This window comes from Pelodiscus sinensis, chromosome 9, assembly GCF_052426305.1.
Source record: "Pelodiscus sinensis isolate ZL-2025 chromosome 9, ASM5242630v1, whole genome shotgun sequence".
NCBI lineage: Eukaryota > Metazoa > Chordata > Testudines > Trionychidae > Pelodiscus > Pelodiscus sinensis.
The window spans coordinates 58453619-58475995 of record NC_143060.1 but is presented as its reverse complement, the minus strand read 5'-3'; the positions used below and the strand labels follow the sequence as shown (position 1 = coordinate 58475995).

Here is a 22377-nt window from a genome sequence, read left to right as displayed (position 1 = left end):
ATTTGACCTAGATGGCCTGTTGATAAGTTAGTATTTAATGTTCCTGGCTAGCTACCTCACAGAAATGGACTAAATCTGTAGATAAGGGCCCTTATCATTTTCTGTAAGTCTTCCATGGATGTGTCTTTGTCTATACTTGGATTTTCAGAAAGCTTTTGACAAGGTCCCTCACCAAAGGCTCTTGTGTAAATTACATGGCCATGGGATAAGAGGGAAGGTCCTTTCTTGGATTGAGAACTGGTTAAAAGACAGGAAACAAAGGGTAGGAATAAATGGTAAATTTTCAGATTGGAGAGGGGTAACTAGTGGTGTACCCCAAGGGTCAGTCCTGCGACCAATCCTTTTCAACTTCTTCATAAATGATCTGAAGAAAGGGGTAAGCAGTGAGGTAGTAAAGTTTGCAGATGATACAAAACTGTTTAGGATAGTCAAGACAGAAGCAGACTGTGAGGGACTCCAAGAAGATCTCACCAAACTGAGTGATTGGGCAACAAAATGGCAAATGAAATTTAATGTGGATAAATGTAAAGTAATGCACATTGGGAAAAATAACCCAACTATACGTACAGTATGATGGGGGCTAATTTGGCTACGATAAATCAGGAAAGAGATCTTGGAGTTATCGTGGACAGTTCTCTGAAAACTTCCACACAGAGTGCAGCGGTGGTCAAAAAGGCAAATAGGATGCAAGGAATTATTAGGAAAGGGATAGAAAATAAGATCCAGAATATCTTACTGCCCCTGTCTAAAACTATGGTACGCCCACATCTTGAATACTGTGTACAGATGTGGTCTCCTCACCTCAAAAAAGATATTTTGGCCTTGGAAAGGGTTCAGAAAAGGGCAACTAAAATGATTAGGGGTTTGGAACGGGTCCCATATGAGGAGAGGTTAAAGCAACTGGGGCTTTATAGTTTAGAAAAGAGGAGAGTGAGGGGAGATATGATAGAGGTTTATAAAATCATGAGTGGTGTGGAGAGGGCCGATAAAGAAAAGTTATTTATTAGTTTCCATAATAGAAGAACTAGAGGACACCAAATGAAATTAATGGGTAGCAGGTTTAAAACTAATAAAAGAAAGTTCTTCTTCACACAGTGTGTAGTCAACCTGTGGAACTCCTTGCCAGAGGAGGCTGTGAAGGCTAGGACTATAATAGAGTTTAAAGAGAAGCTAGATAATTTCATGGAGGTTAGGTCCATAAAAGGCTATTAGCCAGGGGATAAAATGGTGTCCTTGGCCTCTGTTTGTCAGAGGCTCGAGAGAGATGGTAGGAGACAAATCGCTTGATCATTGTCCTCGGTCCACCCTCTCTGGGGTACCTGGTGTTGGCCGCTGTCGGCAGACAGGATACTGGGCTAGAAGGACCTTTGGTCTGACCCACTACGGCCGTTCTTATGTTCTTATCTTGGAAATTACAGTCTCCTATAATCCCCTTAGTGCCAGCAGTATCTATTTCTGTAAAAACATTAGAGATCTTTATCCATATCCAAATCCGATCCTGGTGGTCTGGTAGCATAACCCAACCACTGTCCTTGGGGAACCTATGGTAGCTTTCGCCCCGCCCCTCCGCCCCACTCCCCATTCCAAAGTGATTTGGAGCCAGAGTGTTTTATCGATTCCATCACTTCTAATTTCTTTACAATATACCTTCTCATTAATACAAAATACTGCTCCAATATTTTTATCTTTATTTCCTGAATAGCACATGCTCTTCAATACCCATGCTCCAGTCATGACTACTATTCCACTGTTTCTGTTATCCCTATAATCACTTCCTGTGCCAGTGGTACTAGTTCCTCCCGTTTGTTACCCACACATGTTGTTTCTGCTTGGCTTGCCCACATTCTTCATCTGATTAGATTCAGTCATTCTACAGTCAATATTGCCTGTCTGTTAGTACTAATGCCATTTCCTCTTAATGTCTATTCTCCTTTCCTCCACTGCTATATTTTCTCTCTTGATTTTATTCCCAATCAATATCAGACTCAGAAGAAAATGTTGGTGGTATAGGCTGCATCTACACTACAGGACAAGGCCACCATAGTTTCCATAACGTAGAAATATTCCTACCATTTGCAGCACTGTGTGCTCATTGTTGCTGAGCACATTCAGGTGTCTCTATACAAGTTGTACTTACTGCTTTAACTTAGGGATGAGAGACTAGTTGCGTCACTACTCAAATAGTTGCTTCCCACCCATCCCCCTGCTGCCTCTGATAAAGAGGCAGCAATGAGGAGCAGGAGCTGGCGCTGGTGGGAGCTGGCTTAAAAAATAATTCCTGCCCCTCCCCAGCCCTGTTTCTGCTGGAAGGGGCGGGGGAAGTAGAAGTGTAACTTGGAACTGGGCATGAGTTGGGAGTCAGCTGTCCCAGCTCCTATCCAGTCCCAGACCACCGGCTCTGGTTTTTAAATGGAAATTCCATCAACTTCTCAATTAGTTTAGCATCTCTAAAACTGATAAAACTGCTAGTGTGGGACAGTGACAGCAATGTAATAGTGCTCTGTACTGATAAAGTTATTCCCACACGTAAGAATAATCTAGCTCCTAATCAAGGTCCAACCCTATTAAACTAAATGCTATGCAAATATGTAGGTGTCACCCCTTCTCTCAACAGTTTATTCAGAGAAAAATTATAAAGAGATTTAAAGAGGCAAGGAGGCGAACACAAGAATAAAAACCTGAATCATGTGGTTACACAGATTAGGTATGTTGCAGCCTTGACACACCAATCGTATTTCAAATTCACCTTTCCTGTAATTTCTACACACCCAGCCGTCACTGCGTCCTTGGAGAGAGCAGCAGACTTATGCTTGGAATGCCACCAGCACAACCTCTTTTTGTCCTTCCGATACATACCCTGAGTATTACTGTGTCCCAGGGATGGTCCTCATTCCACCAAGTTTGTGGTGTCTATTGTATCAGTATCTTCCTTTGATAGGAGGCACTCTGGTCCACCCACTGAAAATCTAGAGGTCTAGCATTTGCTTGTGTCTGTTTATCTTTGTAGCAATTGTAGACGCGTTAGACGCTTTTTAAATTTGTTTCTCTTCTGCTCTTACCCGTACTCGATCATCTTGTATCCTGTCCTCGGTGTTCTGAGAAGGGGGTATCGTGGGCCAGATGCAGCAGTCTGCAGTGGTACCTCTGTGGTTCCACCAGGTGCCTCCCCACCTCCCAGGATTCAGTTTCTCCCAGGCTGGTCCATGCCCCGTACTGGGATCCCTTCTTCCCAAGCATTCTCCCCCTGAAGATTCTTTTTCTGCCGTCCTACCACAGAGACCCAGCACTGCCTTGGGCAGCCAGGACTCTCAGGCCCTCTAAAGAGGGATCCCTGTGTAGCTCCTTAGGAGGGTTGATTGAGCTTGGAAGACGGCAAAGCGTCTCTTAGGCCTGGGCCCTCAGCCCTCCACATCGGTCTCCCCTGCAGGTACCTGAGTCCTTCCTGCTCTGCTGTCTGTCCCCGACAGCCCTCGCAGTCTAATGTCAGAGCCCCCAGTATCCCCAGCACCAGCCCCTCCCCTGTCCATTGTCTTCTCTCCAGGTAACAGGGTTGGCTGGGTCGCTCTCCTCTCCCCATAGTTCTCCCCTTGCTGGAACCAGCTGGGTCCGTTGCCCGGGTCTCCCCTCTGCTGCCCATTGTCTGTCTGGACAGGACCAGTTGTGTCCTCTGGTCAGTCACTAGGGCTGTACAGTTCTGGGCTGGACTTTGCAACGACACACTCCCTGTCCTCTTGTCACTTGTAACCGGTACCATCCTGGGGCACTGAGTGCCCCCTCTGCACACCACCCCCTTGCATTCCCCAAAACTCCTCATTTCCTCACACTGCTGGACACCCACCACCAGCTGGCCAGGGCTGAAGCGGGTGCCATGCTGAAGTTGGGCAGGATAAGGCATCCGGGGGTGGTGGGCTGGGTTTCTGGTGTTCTCATGGAGAAGGTGGGGGACAAATGCTAAAATGAAGCCAAAGCCATTTTACATCCAGCTTGATTCAGTCCACAACTGTGCTACATCAGGACAGGTGCAGAGGTCTCACTGAGTCTTGTCATAAGCCTCTGAGGTTGGACGGGAGAGGGGGGCTGGTATTGAATATTTAATCCAAAAAAATGTACTGACTGGTTTATAGTTACCCAGTTGTTGGTTGTGAGGTTTCTTTCTGTTCGGCTTTTTCCTTTGTGGAGTCTTCTTTCCCCTTCCCCCTCTTCCACACATGGGGCACTGCTGTTCTTCCTGCTCCTGCTCTGTGATGAGCACCACCTTGTCTCTATTTCAGAGGTGGCCATGTTCTCACAGCTCAAACTCAGAGCACTGTTCTACCAAGCACTGTCTCTGTGCCCTTCTCTGTTCCCTAGCTCTACAAACCCCCAACTAACCACTTCCTCCCCTAATAAAACCCTTCCCTGTACAATGGAGATGTGCCAAACGGGGGCTTTCCCTTCTGCAAACTGTCCTTCCCCTGGTGGTCCCTGCAAAGGCAGTGGTGGCCTGGAGGAGAAATGGCTATTTTCACAATGAGCAGCAAGCTAGTAGCAGCATTTCCATCTGCTTCCTGGCTGGGTAAACCACTGCTGGGCCAGACCTGCCCCGTTTCTGAGGGAAGCATCTTCATGGCTCTGTTCACATCCCTAAGGAAGGAAAGGCCCTGGGTGCTTGCACAGTTTCCCCTTGGGGACTGGCCCAGCACTAGGCCCAGCTCCTTCCAACCTGAGATTTAGTTTCCCTGGCGCTCTCCCACTGAAGGCAGGCAGTGTCGCACTGAACACTGCCACCAGCTGGCCAGCCAGGCACAACATGGACGTCAGTCTGTCCTGCTGGCTGCAGACCTGATTATGGGATTCTCCTGCTAGATGTGCGGGGGCGGGGAGGGGAGAGCTGAAGTCTTGGTGTCCCCCACATCCCCATTTCTACAGAACAGGACTTGTAGAGGGGGTGCAGAGCTGCTCCAATCTGAAGCACGTGAGTGGCAGGAGGAGGAGGGAGGAGATAACAGCAAAACAGATTTCCCTTAAAGAGACAGAGCACGGCTTCTCAAAAACTTGGCCAGCACATGCACATGCTGTGTCTGTGACACAATGTCAGTGAGCGTGGCACAAAGTCTCTCTCACACACACACACACACTTTCTCCCTGTAGCCCCAGCCCAACCCCTTCCCCTGAGACCCCGCACCTTCTGGGGGCCTAGAACCGGCCTGAAATCACATACCAAAATTTGTGAACTGGGCCCCCCGCCGTAAACTTATTTCCCACCCCTGAGCCTTTTTCTGTTACCTTGTTGTGCCTTTTTTAACACCCCGTCAAAGATGCCCCAAAGCAGCATGGCAAGCCCCCCCATCCCATTCTCCTGACATTCCCAGTCCAAGAGCTTGCTGGCAAAGTTCCAGGAGTCCAGCTTAGCACCATGCAAATTAAGACTACGCACAGCTAGTCAGCTTGCATCCAGTTCTATGTATTATCAGACCTGCTGACAGACAGTGACATGTCTTCTTTAAGAAAGAGCACAACATTATGAGCAATTGTTAAAAAAAAAAAGCCAACCACGCGCTCCAATGTACAGATCATTCATAAGGTGGAAAAAAAATTTCTTTACATTTTATGCCAGGAGGATTTTTCCCCCTTTTTTCAAAAATGTTGGGTTGTACAGAAAGAGATCTAAATCTACATCAGCAAAACCTAAAGGTAGACCAGATCACCTGCCATTTGGGACACTTACATACATGGTTTACAATGCTGTCATCTTACCCAATACTGAGTGCACTGGAACTCATCCAAAACAGGGTAAGATCACTTGTCACAGTGAAACAGCTATAAAAGGCAAGTTGCATTTTTGTCCTGCAATACACAACTCTCATGCAGCCGTCCAACACAGTACAGCAGACTTGACACCGCTCACATGTTCCTGGTTTTCTTATTAAAGAGACTTTGCCAAGTAGTTGAGGCCCAAACCCATCAGTGAGGAAACTGGAACAGGTGTTTTAAGTGTGTTGATTGAGAAGGAAACCCAAAAGGTTTGTAGCCAGGAAACAGGAAGGGAAACTGCCAATTAACAGGAAGTAGCACTGACTGAATTTGATTCACTGTTCAGTGTGAATAAAATGATTTAAAAAAAAAAGAAGCAGCCTCAGTGTTAAAAAGCACGTTGGATTTTAAAAGATTATTAAAACTGAAACCGCTAAGGCACAGCATTGTAACTGCACTAAACCAAACCTTGCTGCCCCACCCTTGCCCCTTCCCTGAGGCCCCACCCCCCACTTGCTTCATCCTCACTCCCTTTCACCAGGCTGCAGCAGGGGGTTGCAGAGGGCAGGCATACAGGGTCTGGGCCAGGACTGTGTGCTCGAGATGGGGCCAGAAATGAGGGGTTCAGGGTGCAGGGGAGGATTGAGGTGCAGCCAAGGTGAGGGCTGAGCGGGATGGGAGAAGAGGGATTTGGGGTGCAGGAGGGGATTTCAGGCTGGGGCTGAGGGGTTCAGTGCCAGGAGGGGTGTGGGCTCCGGCTGGGGATGTGAGTTCTCAGATGAGGGGTTTGAGGTGCAAGAGGGGGCTCTGGACCAGGGCAGGGGTTCGGAGCAAGTCTGCGTGTAGGAAGGAAATTTAGTCTGTGGCAGGAAGTGGAGGGGGCAGGGTCCCAGCAGAGCCCAGTTTACCATGGCTCCCAGGAAGCAGCTGCCAAGTCCCTGAAGCCCCTTTTCACATAGTGGGTGGCCAAGGGAGGCTCTTCACGCTCCCTCTGTCCCCACAGGCACAGTCTCTGCAGCGCCCATTGGTTGTGGTTCTCAGCCAATGGGAATTGTGGGGTGGTGCCAATGGGGCTGGGGGCAGCATTCCCTCACCATCCACCTAGAGAATGGGTTCCCAAACTGGGGTGTGTGAAGAAATTCTGGGGGGAGGGGCGAGAGGTGACCCAGCCACACACACCCTGTCAATCCCACCCCAGGGTTTCCTGCTATTTTGGGGGTTGGCATGAGGGTTTCTCAAAAATCAAAAAGGGGGCGTGATGCAGAAAAGTTTGGGAACCACTGACCTAGAGGCTGCAGGGACCTAGCGACCACTTCCAGGAGCCATGCAGAGCAAGGGCAGGTATGTAGCTGCCTTAGCACTGGTCCCACTGCGCCACTGACCAGACTATCAATGGTCTGGTTGGCATGCTGCCCGGAGCCCCCAGGCTCCCTTTTTGGCCGGGCGTTTAACTCCAAAACCCAACTCCTGGCAACCTAGTTAAGGCTTCAGTTCAGGAGGTTTCAGCCACATTTGAGAAGATGACCAGCCTCTCTCTCCTCATGGCGAGGTGGGTGGAGCATCCTGAACTGCAGGAGAGAGGACTCCAGAAATGGGTTTGTATTGCAGCCTGGTGTGGGGGCTCATGTGATAGAAGAGGTGTAGATAGCAACACAGAGGAGGCATTTTTTAACATCACTGTGATCTTGAGTGATCATTTAAACTTCTCACAGCTTCGCTCAAAGCATGGGGTCACAAAACAGAAACCAACAACAGTTAACGTTATGCAGCAGCACAATGACAACCATCTGGAAAGGACTTACAGGCGTCCATCTCAGAACACCTACATATATTAATCTTTATAAATAGAGGAGTCTACACCAGGAACTGTAGAAAAACACCATTCAAGGAAATTTCGTAATTTTCCTTTGTAAATTAGTGTCAACTCAGCGCGCCATGGAATCCAGTTCACCACTTCACAGAGCTTTCAAAGTTACAAACCCCTGCAAGAGTGGACTGGAGTTTACCAGACCTTCTTTAGAAGTCTCTGTTTTTCTGCCATTCTGGTTCAAACCCCTTTTTCCACCTTCCCCAAAACTAGAGATTGGGTGGGTGAAGTCAGTGAGATCCAATTTGCTTTGCCGCTCAAGATGGCGAGAAGGCGACCGCGTTAATGTCTCTAGACGCTTTAAGGTGAAAGCGAAATTGTGAGGCAGGTTCCGCGGCTGCTGCTGTCAGAGTCACTCAGCGGGGAGGGGAGGCCGTCAGAGTTCATCCCTCGACGACGACGCATCGAGAGGTGGCTGGGGGACCAAGGCATCTTTGTTCTGGGCATTGCTGTGGATCTGGCCCTGTTGCCGGGACTTCCAGGAATGGGCTCTGTCCCAGTCAGTTGACACAGTCTCATTGTCCCAGATCGTGGATGTCTCTGTGTCACTGAGGTAACCCGGCTGCCCTGTGTAATGGGTGGGATAAACAAGCAAGGGCTCTGCTGAGAAGGCTTTCAAGTCTCTGGGCTCATAATATTCCTTGTATTTCTCTCTAGAGAGCGTGGGGTTAAAAAAAAGAAACCAACAGCGATTAGTGTTATGCAGCAACACAAGGACAACTATCTGGAAAGGATCGCACACATGCAGCTCAGAACACACCTGTATAAATACAAAGATTCTACACTGGGAATTGTGGAAAGACGTTTCTGGTGTAGAAACCAAATACCTATGGCTGAAATAATTCACCCAGCCCCACCGTGCTTGCTTTGCCTTTCCATGACTTATGAGCTAATCTGCTGAGCTAGGACCAGTCGGTAGGGTTAGATGCTCATCATCTGGGCAAAATAACTGAAAGCTTGAGGTGAACTGAGCAGTGAGGATAGTATTAGTCCTTTTGGAAAAGATATTTTTATGCAAGAAAAGAAAGGATCCTAAAGAATCAGAAAGAAATTCAGAAACCACACACTTCGCTCCCAACTGGAAAGCAGCCAACTCTGCAACGGGACTGCCATGGCTCCTTCCCCACTCTGGCACGATAAATGCAGGAATAGGAGCCAGGAAAACTACCCGAAACCCTTATCTACCAGGCTTTGTATAAAACTTCCCCCCCAAAATCTTAAAGTGTACAGACATCAGATCCCATTTCCCAAGCCATAAAACAATAAAACGGATTTATCTAAACTTTTCCCTACTTACAGAAAGTGAAGAATGGTTTCAATAACTGGAGAGGAACTGCCCCAGCGACAAAGGAGGGGAAAACCCCAAAAATCCTTTGTCCCACCTACGTTTTTATGGGGTGCCTGCCACCTGGTTTAGGTAAGGGACATAGTTCCCCAGGATGCTGGCTAACCCTCCTGATCATGACAGAGAAATGCAGTTATCTGAACAGCATATTTGCATAACAGTGTTTGGAAGCGTATCAGGCCCATCTGGAAATTCTCCTGGGACTGTAGACCCACGGTGGCAGAGATTCCTGGGAGTTGGCATTCGATATGCCAATGAAAAATTAATTCTTCATTTCTGATTTGCACTGGTTGGGTGGGATTTTTAGACGAGTTATGGGTTGGCCTAATTCTGCTACCACTGAAGTCAGTGGTAAATCTCCCCTCATCTCCCGTGGGAGCAGAGGTAGCCGAGAGATAACAGAGGTTATGTCCATGCCACCAGTTTTCTCACAATCTCCTCCGGGCATCGGTTCCAGCACAGCTCTGCCAGGGCTCGAAAACTGGTTGCTGATGTTTCAAATGCCACAACTTCCAATCCCCTCTAGACCTATTCAGGGCCACCCAGTGGTTACGATCACTAAGCCTGTATACAGGACAAGATGACAATTGCCAAAAGGGACCCTGCAGTACCTGTTGGAAATAGAGACCAATGATGCTGCACCCCAAGTTCTTGTAGGGAGATGTCAGACTGGGTAACTGGCCTCTTGGGAACACGATTAGAGGGAATTTGAAGACAGCATTTAAAAACAAGGTGAGCTTTCTTACAAAACAAGGAGATCCATCCTCAAAGAGATTCCACCCGTGTTTTGAGACCAACCCCACTTTCTGGGGCTCTCAGAGAAAGCCCTACAGAGCTCTCCCCATGAAGAGGGAGACAGTGTTGATATGTCCGGCTGGAAAATGGTTACAAAAATGTGACTTCTCCCTGCCACACACACCTTTGCAAGGAAAATCCTGGATTCTGCAACACAGGGCAGTAGTAAGGTGCCAAGTGGATTATGAAAAGGCCCTAAAACCCAGAGTTGTAAAGAGACCTTCCCGGGTACTATGCCAAGTAAAGTATTCCAAAGTCGGCACTATCTAAACCCGTGGTGTCCAATCAGTTTTGAAGCAATAGCCACTATAGTAGCTACTGATACAGCAAACTAGCCACACTCAACCAGCCAAATAGCCACATATAGCTGACAGCTAGCATGTTAGATACCACGGATCTAAACAGTCACCATTGGACATCTATAGAGTTACTTCCAATCAGAGATCTCCAGTTGCTTCAAAATTAGGAATTCATGAATGCCAAAAGACCTCTCTGCAGGAGGATATTATTACAGAAACTCAGGCACAGGAAGGTCAGAAGATTGGCTCTATATCTGCAGCAGCGCTGACAATATCCAAAAATCATAATAATATCCAATAATGTCCGGTCCTCTGCTCCACCTTCTAGCTTACGCTAGGATGATGCACTGTACAAACAGCAACAGAAGATCCAGGTTAAGATCAGTTAGCAAGGTACAGCTCATGCAAAGCCAGCTGACTTCCCAAGGGATTTTACTTACACAGGGTGCTTGTTGTACATGATCGGCAGGAATTCATCCACCGGCAGCATCTTGCTAAAAGGTTCAGCTGCAATTAGTTTCTGGGCCCCTTCAAAGGAGATTGCATAACCCAGGGTCCAGTAAGAGTAATCTGCTTCTACAAGGTTCATTACGTTAGGCACGGCCTTCTCAGGGCGCTGCACCTGAATCCTTTTCCGACCAATGTAGCTGAAGGAGAGAAGACCCCATCAGAGTGGTTGCTTCCATGGTCACCTCTATAGGACAATCCTGCTGTAACTGGGACAAGAGACTCAACCAAGGGTGAGCAAAGGGCTTGAAGTCATGGGGGACTTTCCACAGACTTCACTAGCCTATGGGTCAGGTCCAAAGTGCACCCCACAACTCAAATGCTACTCCTGGAATTCTCCCGTGCCACAACTACAGGTCCCAAAATGCAATGCACTGGTCGAGGGCAGTGAAAGGTTTAGGGGGAAGACCACTTACATGAGCTCCCAATCTAGCTGAACTTGCTCGATATCATCCATCAGTTTCATGAGCTTCCTCTTAAACTGATGCTCAAAGCGCACGTCGTCTTCGATAACAAGCGTCTTCTCCAACTCTCTGTTCACTACCTGAAAGGCATGTTTTGCAATCAGACCAAAATGGCTCATGTGCTGCCGAGGGACCAGTTCTGCTTCCTCTGAAGCTACACCGTGGAACCCACTGGGAACAGGCCTGAGCGCCCATGCTGTTTGATCAGCATAAAGGACCTACATCAATGGCTGTTCTTCAGAATGGGGGACATTCAATTCCACTTGGGGTAGAATCAGAAAAACCTCATAGATGAAATTCTGCAACAACATTTGACCTACAACAAAAAAGCTGCTCCAGTGTTTGAAAATCGCAGCATTCACGGCGATCCTGGGGTATTTACACCAAACTAAGAGACTACCTAAAAATAAAACATTACTTCCTGCCCGCAGCATCTCAATGTAATACAACCGCCAGAGCCCAGACGTTTTTTACCTCTTTCCAGATATAGAAGTGGCTAAGAAAACAGCCAATTTCCCCCCTGGTTAGTGGCCTGGAAGAATAAGGATCCTTGTAACCAGGCATCATGTCAATTTTCAGAGCTTTCAGCTGACTTGTATTCAATGCCCTGAGGAAAAAGAGAGCTACTTTCAGTACCAAGAACCTTCACAAATGTTACTATTTACTCAGGCACAGACCCAATGACATTGATTAGCACTGAAAAGGCTTCCCCGATCTAGGGAAGGTCCCCAAACGGGCTGTGTATTTGTAGCTGGACCCAGTTTAATTTGATCTAAATCATGCCAAACATAAGAGATCATTTAAGACACTCACCCTTAACAGTTTCAAGAAACTGCAGAGTTTTAAAAGGGTCATAGTCATATTGTCAAGAACACTGTCGCTATATTCAAACTGGAAGGCTATAGAACCTCTAGCTCACTTTTCATCATGGTAGGATTTTGTTTGCTTTTTCATATCTCTAGAGCATTCAGTATTGCATTTTCTTAAAGTCAGTTTCACTTTCAAGTTCTAATTGTCCTAGCATTAGAAAGGTCACTAAGGTAGAAAGACATCAGAAGACCCAAACTTCCTAACTGTGTCACTGATTTCCTGAACATCCTAGGAAAAGTCACTCAGCCTGGGACTTTCACATGGGATCTGGGCAGTTGGCTCCCTTAGTGAACCACAGCCTTAACCTCAATTTTCCCATGCATAAAATGGAGATTGCTTTGAGAATCACAACAACAAAATCTGTCTCTTGTGTTTATATTACTATAAGGTAGCACAATGCTGCAGCACTGGGGTCGTATATATTGCAAGGGAATATTTAAATGCCCCCAAAAGTCTTCATTATGATTCCCTATTTAATATTATGACATTTCTTCTCTCCAAACTTTATCTTGAAGAGAACTTTAATTCTGGGCCCAAACTGACTTATTGGTTCTTTCACGGAGATTGGGCAGAATAAGAAAAGAATAAAACAACAGCATGTTCACATTTTTTTTCAAAACTGCATCAAATAGCACATTAAAAATGATAACTCAATCACATGGCATCAAGGAGAATTGACTGAAGTCCATCAAGGTAGCACAAAGTTCTGCTACGAAGAACCAGATCTTTCCAAAGACTCACTTGCCATCCACAGCCTCTACTATCTTGACTGCAATCTCCTGCTCGTACAGTGTCTGCAGCATTCGATCCCGTCTGTCTTTTCGACGCTTCAAGTTGATCATGAAAATCTAGGTTGAGAGAGAAGAACATCAGAAAACTCTTCCTCAGTCAAAGTCCAGATCCAAACTCGTGTCAGAGCTCAGCAGGTTTTAGACCCTGTTAAAGCTCCAGGAGCATTTTCATTTCAGAGCACTGTTTTTGGATTACTATAAATGTATCATGGTGATAGAAATGTAGCCGTGTTAGTCAAAAAACAGGACTATGTAGCACTTTAAAGACTAACAAGATGGTTTATTAGATGATGAGCTTTCATGGGCCAGACCCACTTCCTCAGATCAAATAGTGGAAGAAAATTGTCACAACCATATATACCAAAGGATACAATTAAAAAAAATGAACACACGTGAAAAGGACAAATCAAATTTCAGAACAGAAGGGGGATGGGGGGGAGGTAAATGTCTATGAGCTCATGATATTAGAGGTGATAATTGGGGAAGCTATCTTTGTAATGGGTAAGATAATTAGAGTCTTTATTCAAACTTAAGTGTAAAGTGTCGAATTTTAGCAGTCATTTATCGTATCAGCTGAAATTTTGCATATTTTTCTCAGTCCAGCTGCTGATTTTTATGGGAAGGTAGAGGAAAAAGACAATTCAGTGAAGTTTATGCATGTGTGTAAGAGGGAAACGGGGAGGAAGAAAGCATTTTTGCCTTGTTAATAAAAAACATCAAATCTGACCTTCTTGGATCAATTCCAGCACCTCCCCTATTTGGAGAAGAAACCTGAAATCTGGCCGGGACATTAAGTCAATGACTTAAGGGGTTTTGAAAGTTTATCCATAAGATCCTAAGGGTCAAAATCATTTTTTGAAAATAGGAATTAGGCTCCTAAATCACTTAGGGGCTTTTGAAATCCCCATAATCCCTACCCTATGATGTGTCTGTCTACATTCTGTTACCCACTTTGATGTGAGCGAATTAAGAGTTTTATAAAACATACCAGGCACACGGAGCACACTGATTTGTTACGTGGTTAAGATTTGGTATATTCCATTAAAGTTCCACTTGCCCTGCAAATGCCCAAGCACAGACTATCCATTCAATCTGGGCTTGAATCAAATCCCCTCAGAGTCGAGAGAAAGAACTGTGTTAATTTCCGTGGGTTCTGAATCCCTCAACCTCTGGCTGGCCCTTTGCACAGGTGAGTTAGAAAGGTCTTTTATAACATGTCAGTGCATGGAGTATGCTCTGTAATGTGTGTTTGGAATGAGAACCCTACCCTGTTCTCTACACTGGGCCAAGAACTGGCCCTGACACACCCTCTTGTGCCCTGACTAGAGCCTTTCAAACCCACCTGACCCGGACAGGACCTGAGTACCAGCAGCGGGTTGAGTCTGAAAACAACCCCTCCCTCTCCGGTTCTGCTCAGGTCATCTCTGATCACCTCCTCCTGCCGGTGGGATCAGCCCACTGCTGCCACGTCACCACTCTGCAAGTGATGCCGAGTTCACCTGCCAACGAGCCACAGTGCTAGGGGAGGGGAGGACTTGATTCCAGTCCTCAGGCCAGGAGCACAGGGAGGCGGCAACACTCCGCCCCCAGAATGCCTACAGTAGGCGCTCTAGGGGCGGAGTATGGGCATGGCCAAGCTGGCGGTTTGGGAAGGCTGTGCCTAAGCCGCCGGATGCCCATGAGTAGGGGCCTGACAAGAAACCTGTATCCGAATCGGAGAACGCAGGTTAAACCTCCCTAGTCCAGCACCCTTGGGACCTGAGCGGTCCCGGACCAAAGAATTTGCTGGACCAACGGAGACCAATGCACCCAGATCAATACATTTTCTCGTGGCTGCCCGCTGCCACCTGCGGCTCTGCTCTCCCTTCCCCCGCCTTGCAGCTCTGCTGTCACCTAAGGGTTCTGCTTTTTCCCCACAGCTTTGCTGCCTCCTGGGAGGGCTCCGTGCTCTGCCCGGTGGCCCTGCTGTTGCCAGGGGCTCTCCCCAGCAGCCCCGCTGCAGCCCAGGACTCCTGTGCTCCGTCTGCCTGAGTCCAGCAATGCACCCGGTCCCTGGACAATGCCGGACCAGGCAGTGTTGCCGGACTAGGGAAATCTGGATTAGGGAGTGTCAGCCTTGTAATATAAATACACAGGTGGCAGAGATAAGGTTGTGAGAGCAACATTAACTTTGGCATTTTACTGACTTCTAAATGCTTCACTTTGCAACCACAGCACTCTTAATGCACAGCTGTATGCTGAATTAGAAAGCAGGGGCCAGTTGTGCACTTTGGATCTGGAGTTGAACTTCCCCAAAACACTAGGATGTTTGGATCCAGGCTCTTCTTTGGGCCAATATCTGCCCAAAGATGAAGTTGACATGGTAGAAAGCACAGATCTTTACTAATTGCTGTGTCTATCTTTGGATTACCAATGTGCCTATCACCCTAATATCCGGACACAAGTGAAGCAGGGTCTGCAATGCTGGGTATTTTTAATTACTGCAGATCCTGGACATTTTCTGCTGGTTTGGTCAGAATCAGAGGTGTGCTCCCAAGATGCATCCCGGGCTGGTAAACAGAGATTTCTGGCAGCAGCAGTTAGTCCAGGCTAAGCAGACATATTTTGCCTGGGCCCGGGTAGACTGCAGCCCTTCCAAGCACCCACATTCCTAGGTAAAACACAGACTGCCAGGGATGTGCTTCTCTCTTCAGGCAGCCAAGAACAAGTTCAGCCCTGAGGCCAAATAAAAACCAGACTAAGTCCCAGCCTGGTGGAACGGCAGTAATACTAATAAAATATCAGGCCATTTAAGTGCAGCCACAAGCAACAGCCCAAAAACACACACAGGAATCCAAACATAGAAGACCAAACAAATACAATCACACAGAATCCAGACCTAAATAGCCTCGTCCATAGAAATGTCAGACCGATCCAAGAAAACAAAATACAAGGCTCCCCCAATTTCAGTGATTCCCTCAGTGATTACAACGTCTCTGGCAGCTGCGCAAACAGGCACTGCATGACTCCTCGCAAGGTTTTCTGCCTCAACACAAAATGTCTTAAACCCTGGTACTCCGAGTGGAGCACAGGTCATCTACAAGTATCCTCCATTTCACTCTGTCTTGAGACAAAACTGCTAATGGACTCCAGAAGTGCCCCAGTTGTTGCTCTTCAATCTTAGTTTCAATTTCAAACCCAAAATGTAAATCCAGGTTATCCACAGCACAGTTTCTCTCCTCCTCTCTCAGGGTACGTCTACACTGCATCCCTAGTTCGAACTAGGGATGCAAATGGAGACAATCGAAGTAGTTAATGAAGCGGGGATTTAAATATCCAGCGCTCCATTAACATGATCTCGCCGGCGCGCTAGTTCGAATCACAGCTGATTCGAACCAGGAAGTGCGCGCCGGGACGCGTTACTAAGGGCTTTAGTCCGAACTAATGCGTCCCGGCGTGTACTTCCTGGTTCGAATCAGCTGTGATTCGAACTAGCGCGCCAGCGAGATCATGTTAATGGAGCGCTGGATATTTAAATCCCCGCTTCATTAACTACTTCGATTGTCTCCATTTGCATCCCTAGTTCGAACTAGGGATGCAGTGTAGACATACCCTCACTCTCCAGTTCTCCCCCCTCCCTCCCTGTCTCTTTCTGTTAGTACTTTGCCTCTGACTGCACCTGGCCAGCTCTAGCACCGCAGGACAGGAGTTGCTGGAGGGATGATTTCTGCACCAGACTTCCTGGGCTCTGCTTCAAACATGTTCCCAACTGTTTTGGGTAAACTAAAAACAGAGGCCAGAGTGGACAAGTGGCTCTCAAACAGGAAAATGGAGTTAGGACTCCGGACCAGCAATACAGACTATTCAATGAACACGCACAGACCCCGTTTCACAGACTTTGAGCCACAGAGCTACGAATGTACAGCTTGAACGCCTGACTCTCTTCAGTCACCCTCACTAACAGCTTTGCAAGGGCAACAAAACAGCGTCCTTATTTCTTCATGGAAAGCAGGAGAAATTGACCCCCCCACACACACACATAATGAAGTTCTTCAAGAATAAGGAAGCTCTCTCCAAGCACCCTGAAGCCCTACCCATAGAACCCAAACCCTAGCTCCAAGTTCCCTTCCCTCGGTAGCCCTCTCCTTAGCTCCAAGAACACTACCAACAGGAATCCTAACCTTAGGCAAGAACCCTGCTCTAAATACCATACACTTAGGAACCTGAACCCCAGATGCCAATACCCTACCTATAGGTACCCTAACACTACCCCAAGCACCCTACCCCCACAAAGTCTAAGCCTAACTACAAGTATCCTCCCCCCAGGAAACCTAATCTTAGCGCAAAAGGAGCTGCCAACCCCTGGAAACCCTAAGCCTATGGCAGAGAGCCCTACCCCCAGCAATCCCAACCTCACGCCACATGCCCTCTCAATAACCCTAACCCTAGCTCCAAGTGCCCTACCCACAAGAACCCTAACCCTACATCAAAGTATCCACACACAAGAACCCTAAACCTAGGGCAAGGAGCACCGCTCACAGAAACCCTAACACTTCTTCCAAGCATCCTACCCTAACGCAAAGGCAGGGAACCTACCCATAGAAATCCTATCCCTAGCTTGAAATGCCCTACTGATAGCAACCAGGACCATAGCTCCAACAGCCTTGCCCATAGGAACACTAACCCCAGGGTTGAGAGCCCTACCCAAAGAAACTCTAACCTGCGCATGGGAGGCCTACCCATAGAAATCCTAAACCTGCCTCCTAGGAACCCCACCCCTCGGTCGGAGAGACCCACCCCATGCTAACCCTCGCTCCCCTTCCTGCCACCACCCTGCCCCTCATTGTGCCCCATCCCCTGACCTGGGGGGAAGAAGCAGGCCCGGGGAGGCCTGTTGCGGAGGGGAAGCAGCAATCAGGCCCCTACTCTCTCGCACTCACCACAGTGGCCGGGAGCAGCAGGGAAACGGAGCACTCCCTCCGCTCCCCCCTTCCCCAGTACTCACAGTTCCCCGTTGGTGGATTTCGCCATTGGATTGGCGAGGGTCTCCTGTACGTTCAGGCACCGTGCCCTGGTACCACATATTCACCCCTGCTGTAGAACTCTAATGCGTCTTGTACGACGTATGGCATGTGAGCATCATTCCAAACATGTCAATCTGCTGAGCATTAAAATCTCATTGGATTGCATGTGCTATCGTATGTAGAAGTGTGTTAAATTTCAATTAATCAGCTAATTGATTAGTCCATAAGGGGAAGGGCGTGCTCGCTATCCCTGCTGCGCCTCTGCCTTTTAAATGTATTAATAGCTCCGCAGGGCTCTTACTAGATTTCAAAAGGAGAGGCGCAGCAGTCAAGACCCGGTGCGATCATGGGCTTTCAGTCCCCGTTTGCGCCATTTCCCCTGCCACGCCTCTGCCCCCCATGGAGACGGTGCTAGAGGGAACCGGCTTTTAAGCCGGCTCCCCCCAGCTCCAGCTTCTGATCTCCTCCCTTGCTGCCTCTAATACAGAAGCAGCAAGGGAGGGGGGAGCGACTAGTCGAGTAGTGACTTAACTACCCGAGATAAGCCTAGGCTTATTGAGTAGTCGTCTAGTCGCTTACATCCCTGGTTATGACATTATACTATGTATGTGCTGCTGAAAGATGCTGTGAAGTTGGAATCACCCACCGCTAGCGTTTTCCCGCCAGCAATGAAGAAGCTATACAGCGCTAATGGCCATCAGCATAGACAACCGGCAAGGTTTGTCTTCACGTGGGGACATTCCAGCAAGTCAATGATTCATAAACACTGAGACTCAGCAAAGCAGGAAAGGGGATGTATCTATCCCAGAGGTCACTGAACTCCATTTTGGGAACAGTATTTTTCACAAACTGGTCTGGCTACTTAGCTTGAAGCAAACGGTTCCAGTCATATACAGTAAACTTCTGATAATCCGGCACCTTTAGGACCCAGGGGGTGCCAGATTATGAAGTATGCCGGACTATCAGAAGGGGGGGCTATGAGGGGTCCGAGGTGGGGTGGGGGGGATGCCACCTCAGACCCCTCATAGCCCCCCCTTCCAATAGTCCGGCTCTGCCCCAGGAGTCCCTGATTCAGCCGCTGCTGGTCAGTTTCAACAGCAGCTGAATCCAGACGCCTGGGACAGAGCAGCTTGGGCATTGCCAGGTTGGTCCCACAGTGCCGAGGAGTGGCGCTGCTGGACCAATCCGGCAGCACCCCAGCTGCTCTGTCCCAGGGGTCCCCAAGTCAGCTGCTGCTGAAACTGATCAGGGGCTGATTCCAGGAAGCCAGGGAAGAGCAGCTCTGCCTCAGGCTTCCTGTAGTCAGCGGCTGGTCAGTTTCAGCAGCGGCTGAATCGGGGACAGCTGAGGTGCTGCCAGGTTGGTCCCGTAGCCCCAAGGGGCAGCGCTACTGGACCTACCCGGCGGCACTCCAGCTGCTCTGCCCCCAGTTTCCCCGATTCAGCCGCTGGTCAGTTTTAGCAGCGGCTGAATCTGGGAAGCTGGGAGCAGAGCAGCTCCAATGGTCCAGCTGCCCGGAGCACTTCCAGGTTCCTGATGGTGCCGGACCATCAGGAGTGCCTGACCATGAGATGCCAGACCATCGGAGTTTTACTGTAAAGAGAAACCATATAAGGTGGGGAGTGACATCATGATTTGTCTTCACTTCTCCACAACTCAACGTCTGAAGCCCCTGGAAGACAAAGGAATTGGAACAAGGAAGGGGGATCCAACCTGCACAGCACGTGCTGCTGATGCCTATTAGCCTGCTTGTATCATCAGTCAGGGTGAGATATTGCTAATTCAAATCCTATCTATCTAATACATTAATCTCCTTTGTGTTATTTATTTATGTGCGGGGTAATCTGCTTTGGTATGTTTGCTATCACTTAGAAGCACTTAAAATCTATCTTGCCATAGTTAATTCATTTGTTTTATATTTTATCTTAAGTAGTGAGTTTGAGTGAAGTGTTTGAGAATCCTAACCAAAGGCTGCTGCGTATCTTCCCCACATTGAGGTGGGAGCAAATTAATGAATGAGCTTGCATCATGCAGATCCCTGTGCAGTGAAAGACAATAGAATTCTGGGTTTATACTTCGGTCGGGGGAGGTCTAGGTTGGATATTAGTTGGAGAAAACTATTTCACTAGGAGGGTGGAGAGGCACTGGAATGGGTTACCAAGGGAGGGGGTGGAATCTCCACTCCTGAAATATTTAAGTCTCAGCTTGACAAAGCCCTGGCTGGGATGATTGAGTTGGGGTTGGTCCTGCTTTGGGCAGGGGACTGGACTTGATGACTCTTGAGGTTTTTTCCAGCCCTGGGATTCTATTATTCTAGGGGTGCGAGGCTGGGGAGCTGGGAAGTAGACGGGGTCCTCCGGTTTGTCCATGAGTGGCTTTAGTAAAGCACGCGAGTAACGCAGTTGGGTGTGAGGCACCACCTGCTGTCGTGGTGGGTGACAAAAGAGCCTGGAGAAGCTAGCTGAGTCACCAGCAGAGCAGTGTGAGAGGCCAACTGAGGTGAATTGTTAGGGGGCACAGCAGTTTCACTGGCTCCCAAACTGCACCCTGGGAACAACAGCCCATCTCACCTACCTCATCAAATCCCATCTTGTCTGGGTGTTTTCGGGGAATGGAGACATATTGCGAAGGCTCGACTGGAGGATGATCAACTGAGAGAGAACAGAAACATTCACAGCGCTGGTTACTCAACTGCCTTGTGGCAAAGAAACCCAGTAAATGCTCTGTCATCGCTTTTCACCAGTTCCCCCGGGACCGAGAGGAACCTGGGCGTGGCGTGTGATGATACGGCCTAACTAGCATCATGTGCCAGTGGCGCGCCCAGACGCCATGTGACTGCAAAGGGAACGCACAGGAGCACGTCTGTCTTCAGCTCTGGCAAAATGTAAATAATGGTTTGGTGCAGGGTAGGGGTTGCTGCTGGTGGAGCTTTGCTGTTGCTGGCAGGAAATTATCCGAGGAGGAGCTGGTGGTGAGGGAATTACAGGAAAAAAAAAAAAAAAAAAAAAAAACCATCAGTAAAAAACTCCAACTCTACGACAGATTGCCCCTCTTCACTGCTGTCCAATCTTCAGAACCGGGACAGAGCGGGCTGAGAGCTCCCGGAGGCCAACGCCACCCAGTTTTAAGGAAATGGTGCCCTCCAGCAGGAGGCAGGGTAAGATGACATGAAGTGGGTAGGGAGCAAGGGGTCCCAAACACTGCAGACCTATGGGGTATCAGGCTGCTAGATCCATGGTTGCCCCTACAAACCCGTGTGTTGATCTCTGGTGCTGCGCAACCCCTGGAAGCACCTTTGCGGGATTGATCTGAGTCCTGCCTTAACTGCTCAGCAGCCCACCCAATTCACAGCTCCTCTGGCTGAGAGGAGACTAACTCTTGTGTCTAATGATCGGTCTGGTATTTCCCGGCCAGGCTGGCTTCCTTGATTTGTGTAACCTTGGGCTAAACACACCGATGGATCCAAGAGGAGATTTTGCCTACGCCCTGGCAGGGCTCATCTCTAAATCTGGTGCTGAGATCTCTGACTGGCACAAACTGGGGCAATCCCAACCCTGGAACCAGCAGGAGCTGGGAAGGGGCCGCACTCGTATTATCCAAGTGCCGTACCATTGGGAACACAGCCATCATTCCAGGGTGATAAAGGAGGGGTCTGGAAGCCCAGCGCTCATTCATTTCTAGGGCCCAGATCCTTTTGGGTGGCTTTGAACATCTCTGCCATGATCTTTAATCCAGGCTTTAAGGACATGGTTAGTATAAGGATGCTGCTCCCTGCCACTGCCGTGAGAGCACAGCTGGGCATCCAGTGAGCAAATTCTTTCCACACTTCCAACACCACTTGTACTGGCCCCCAGTGAACATCACCCGGTGCATTTCACTTGGACTTGAATGGCCCCTTCGAACACAGGCTACGTGAAGCGAAACTATCCGTCTGATCTTGTCTTTAGCTGCGATGCTCAGCCCAGCTTTCCCAGACCTGAAGAAGAGCTCTATGTAGCTCGAAAGCTTCTCTCTCGCACCAGCAGAATTGGAGCCAATGAAATATTTTACCTCCCCTGCCTTGTCGCTCTGCAGGTCAAGAATGGAAGCAACACTGAGGCAGGCGGCAAAGGGCCACCACTCAGCGAGAAAGGACTCGGCATCCCAGGGATGGTTCTGCAGAGACGGGGCAGGCTCAGACTTACTCATCGCCTCGATTGTCACATGGACAAAGTTCTCCACGTCTTCCTGTAGTGTCTGGTGCAGTTTCAGCGGCACCGGGAGGAAGCCGTAGTGTTCTCGGTTACAGATGTACATTTGAATGCCTGGGAATAAAGGGAAAATGGAAACAGAATCAGGTCTTTTAGCAGGCTGCTCCTCGGCTCTGCAAGGAGAGAAAACAGAGGTTATTTGGCTATTGTGAAATCCCAGGCAACCGATTTCTCCGCATCCCATAAAAACAGATTGCATGGCATAATTTCGCCAGCCTGTGGTTCTCTCCTGGGGGAGCCCATCTCAGAGCGCAGGAGCGGGATCCTTCTCACTTTCCCACGCCCTTTTCACTTCCAAGACCTCACACGCTGTAAAGACCATCCCTATAGCACAGGGCAGCGGCGACTCCAACCCAGCGCAGTCTATGCCACCCCCAAACGGATCAGAGACAGGGACGCATAAGGAACGCTCTACTCCCCAAAATCCTGAGCCAACTGCTTGCTTCGTGCTCC

General features: G+C 48.6%; 1 protein-coding gene across 3 annotated transcripts in view; it reads right to left on the bottom strand.

Annotated features, from left to right (window-relative positions):
• Positions 1 to 5179: 5179 nt before the first annotated feature.
• Positions 5180 to 22377, bottom strand: part of COLGALT2 (collagen beta(1-O)galactosyltransferase 2) — an 86672-nt gene continuing 69474 nt past the window's right edge. Inside the window, exons 6-12 of one of the 3 annotated variants that reach the window (XM_075936772.2) lie at positions 21859 to 21978; positions 20249 to 20325; positions 12622 to 12728; positions 11485 to 11617; positions 10963 to 11090; positions 10480 to 10686; positions 5189 to 8253 (exon numbers count right to left, since the gene is read on the bottom strand). In XM_075936772.2, the coding sequence (XP_075792887.2) occupies positions 7977 to 8253; positions 10480 to 10686; positions 10963 to 11090; positions 11485 to 11617; positions 12622 to 12728; positions 20249 to 20325; positions 21859 to 21978 (1049 nt within the window). In that variant the 3' untranslated portion in view covers positions 5189 to 7976. Of the gene's footprint in view, positions 8254 to 10479; positions 10687 to 10962; positions 11091 to 11484; positions 11618 to 12621; positions 12729 to 20248; positions 20326 to 21858; positions 21979 to 22377 lie in introns of all 3 variants that reach the window. The other 2 variants (XM_075936774.2, XM_089780596.1) reach the window with 2 other exon arrangements.